The sequence below is a fragment of the Otolemur garnettii genome, unplaced genomic scaffold (genome assembly GCF_000181295.1).
Source record: "Otolemur garnettii isolate 467f Iridium unplaced genomic scaffold, OtoGar3 scaffold00007, whole genome shotgun sequence".
Classification (NCBI taxonomy): Eukaryota; Metazoa; Chordata; class Mammalia; order Primates; family Galagidae; genus Otolemur; species Otolemur garnettii.
In genome coordinates this window covers 401,093-402,979 of record NW_003852402.1, presented here as the reverse complement: position 1 = coordinate 402,979, position 1,887 = coordinate 401,093, and the positions used below count along the sequence as shown (strand labels likewise).

Sequence of the window (1,887 nt, the reverse complement as noted above, 5' to 3'; positions counted from 1 at the left end):
GGTTGCAGCCATCGTTGTTTGGCGGGCCTGGGCTGGATTTGAACCCACCACCTTAGGTATATGTGGCTGGTGCCTTAGCCACTTGAACCACAGGCGCCAAGCCTGAATCTGTACATATTGAATGAAGACTATGCAGCGCAGCTTGTGCCACCCACATAGCATAGAGCCTCAGCCATGACAAAGACATCCCACAGCCCAGACCCTCAAGTGCACCATTGCCTGGCAAGACTCTGCCTGTCTTTGCAGAGGCTTTTCCCATATCTTTTTCTAGGCCTTTGTGTCATTTCTGCTCACTATAATTAAATTCCCATTTCTCATGAGAGTTCTCAAAGGGAGTACCTCAGGTTGCCAGGTCTACCCTGCTCCCTTACCTGGTGTGCTTGCTTGCAGGTGATTACATTCTTAAAGAAGAAGGACAAGTTCATCAGCCTGGTGTTGAAGCACATTGGCACATCAGCTCTCATGGACCTGCTGTTGCGCCTGGTTAGCTGTGTAGAGCCCACTGGGCTCCGGCAGGAAGTCCTGCAGGTGGGTCTTGGAGTCCCCTCCTGTTCCCTGATAGAGGGGTGTATTTTTGGAGAGAGCACCAGGGTCACCCTGTCCAGTTCTAGAGCTCAGAGAGAGCCAGGTCTCAGGCCCACAGCTCTCTGCCTATGTATGTTTCCTCTGCTCTTGTCAGGGGTTCTCTAAAAGGCTATGGCATCATCTTCACTGTCCTGCTTCAAGTCATTCAGAAGAGCAGAAAGGTCCCTCCTCCTTAACACTCCCTGGCCCCCTGCTCAGTGAAGGGTAGCAATGGGCTTTCCTCGCCTCCTACCCTATCCCTGTCAGCACCACCTTTGGATTACTGCAGGACCTTGGTGAGGTTCAGCTCTGTGTCCCGTACGCTCCTGTGAGGAGAGCACCAGTGGCAGCCCTTCCAGCCAGAGGCCTGTCTGTCCTAGTGGTCAGTCAGTGAAAGGAGCTAGCTATCGTTCCTGCTAAGAGGAGAATCCCTTCCCAGAGAAGGCTAGGAAATCAGTGCCAGACAAACTGCTATTCACTGTTGCTTGCCAGGCTTTGTCTGTAATGCATTTTATTTTATTTTATTTAGAAATGGAGTCTTATTTTGTCAACCATGGTAGAGTGCCATGACGTCACAGCTCATAGCAACCTCAGACTCTTGGGCTCAAGTGATTTTCTTGCCTCAGCCTCCCTAGTAGCTGGGACTACAGGCACCTGCCACAACACTGGGCTATTTTTTAGAGACAGAGTCTTGCTCTTGCTTAGGCTGGTCTCGAACCTGTGAGCTTAGGCCAGTGGTTCTCAATCTTCCTAATACAGTTAATACAGACCCTTTAATATAGTTCCTCATGTTGTGGTGACCCCCACCCATAAAATTATCTTCATTGCTACTTCATAACTGTAATTTTGCTACTGTTATGAATTGTAATGTAAATATCTGATATGCAGGATGTATTTAGGTGACCCCTGTGAAAGGGTCGTTCAACCCCTAAAGGGGTCATGACCCACAGATTGAGAACCGCTGATTTAGGCGATCTGCCCACCTCAGCCTCCCAGAGTGCTGAGATTACAGGTGTGAGCCACTGCGCCCAGCCTGTAATGCATTTTTTTTTTTTTTTACAAAAAGACGCAACAATTTTATTTTTATTGTAAACCAACAATTTATACTTGTGTAAACTTATGGAGTACACAGTGATGTTATAATCTATGAATACAATGTGGAATAATTAAATCAAACTAGTCAATTTATCCATCACCTCAAATACTTAACATTTTGTGGTAAGAACATTTGAAATTTTTTTTTTTTGAGACGGAGCCTCAAGCTATCCCCCTGGGTAGAGTGCCATGGCATCACGCTCACAGCAACCTCCAACTCCTGGGCTC

General features: G+C 47.4%; 1 protein-coding gene across 6 annotated transcripts in view; it reads left to right on the top strand.

Annotated features, from left to right (window-relative positions):
* The window catches only part of PPP6R2 (protein phosphatase 6 regulatory subunit 2), a 73,168-nt gene that overhangs the window by 36,834 nt on the left and 34,447 nt on the right, over window positions 1-1,887 (top strand). For all 6 annotated transcript variants that reach the window (XM_023509464.1, XM_012801181.2, XM_023509465.1 and 3 more), the window contains one exon: window positions 391-528. In XM_023509464.1, the coding sequence (XP_023365232.1) occupies window positions 391-528 (138 nt within the window). The remainder of the gene's footprint in view (window positions 1-390; window positions 529-1,887) is intronic.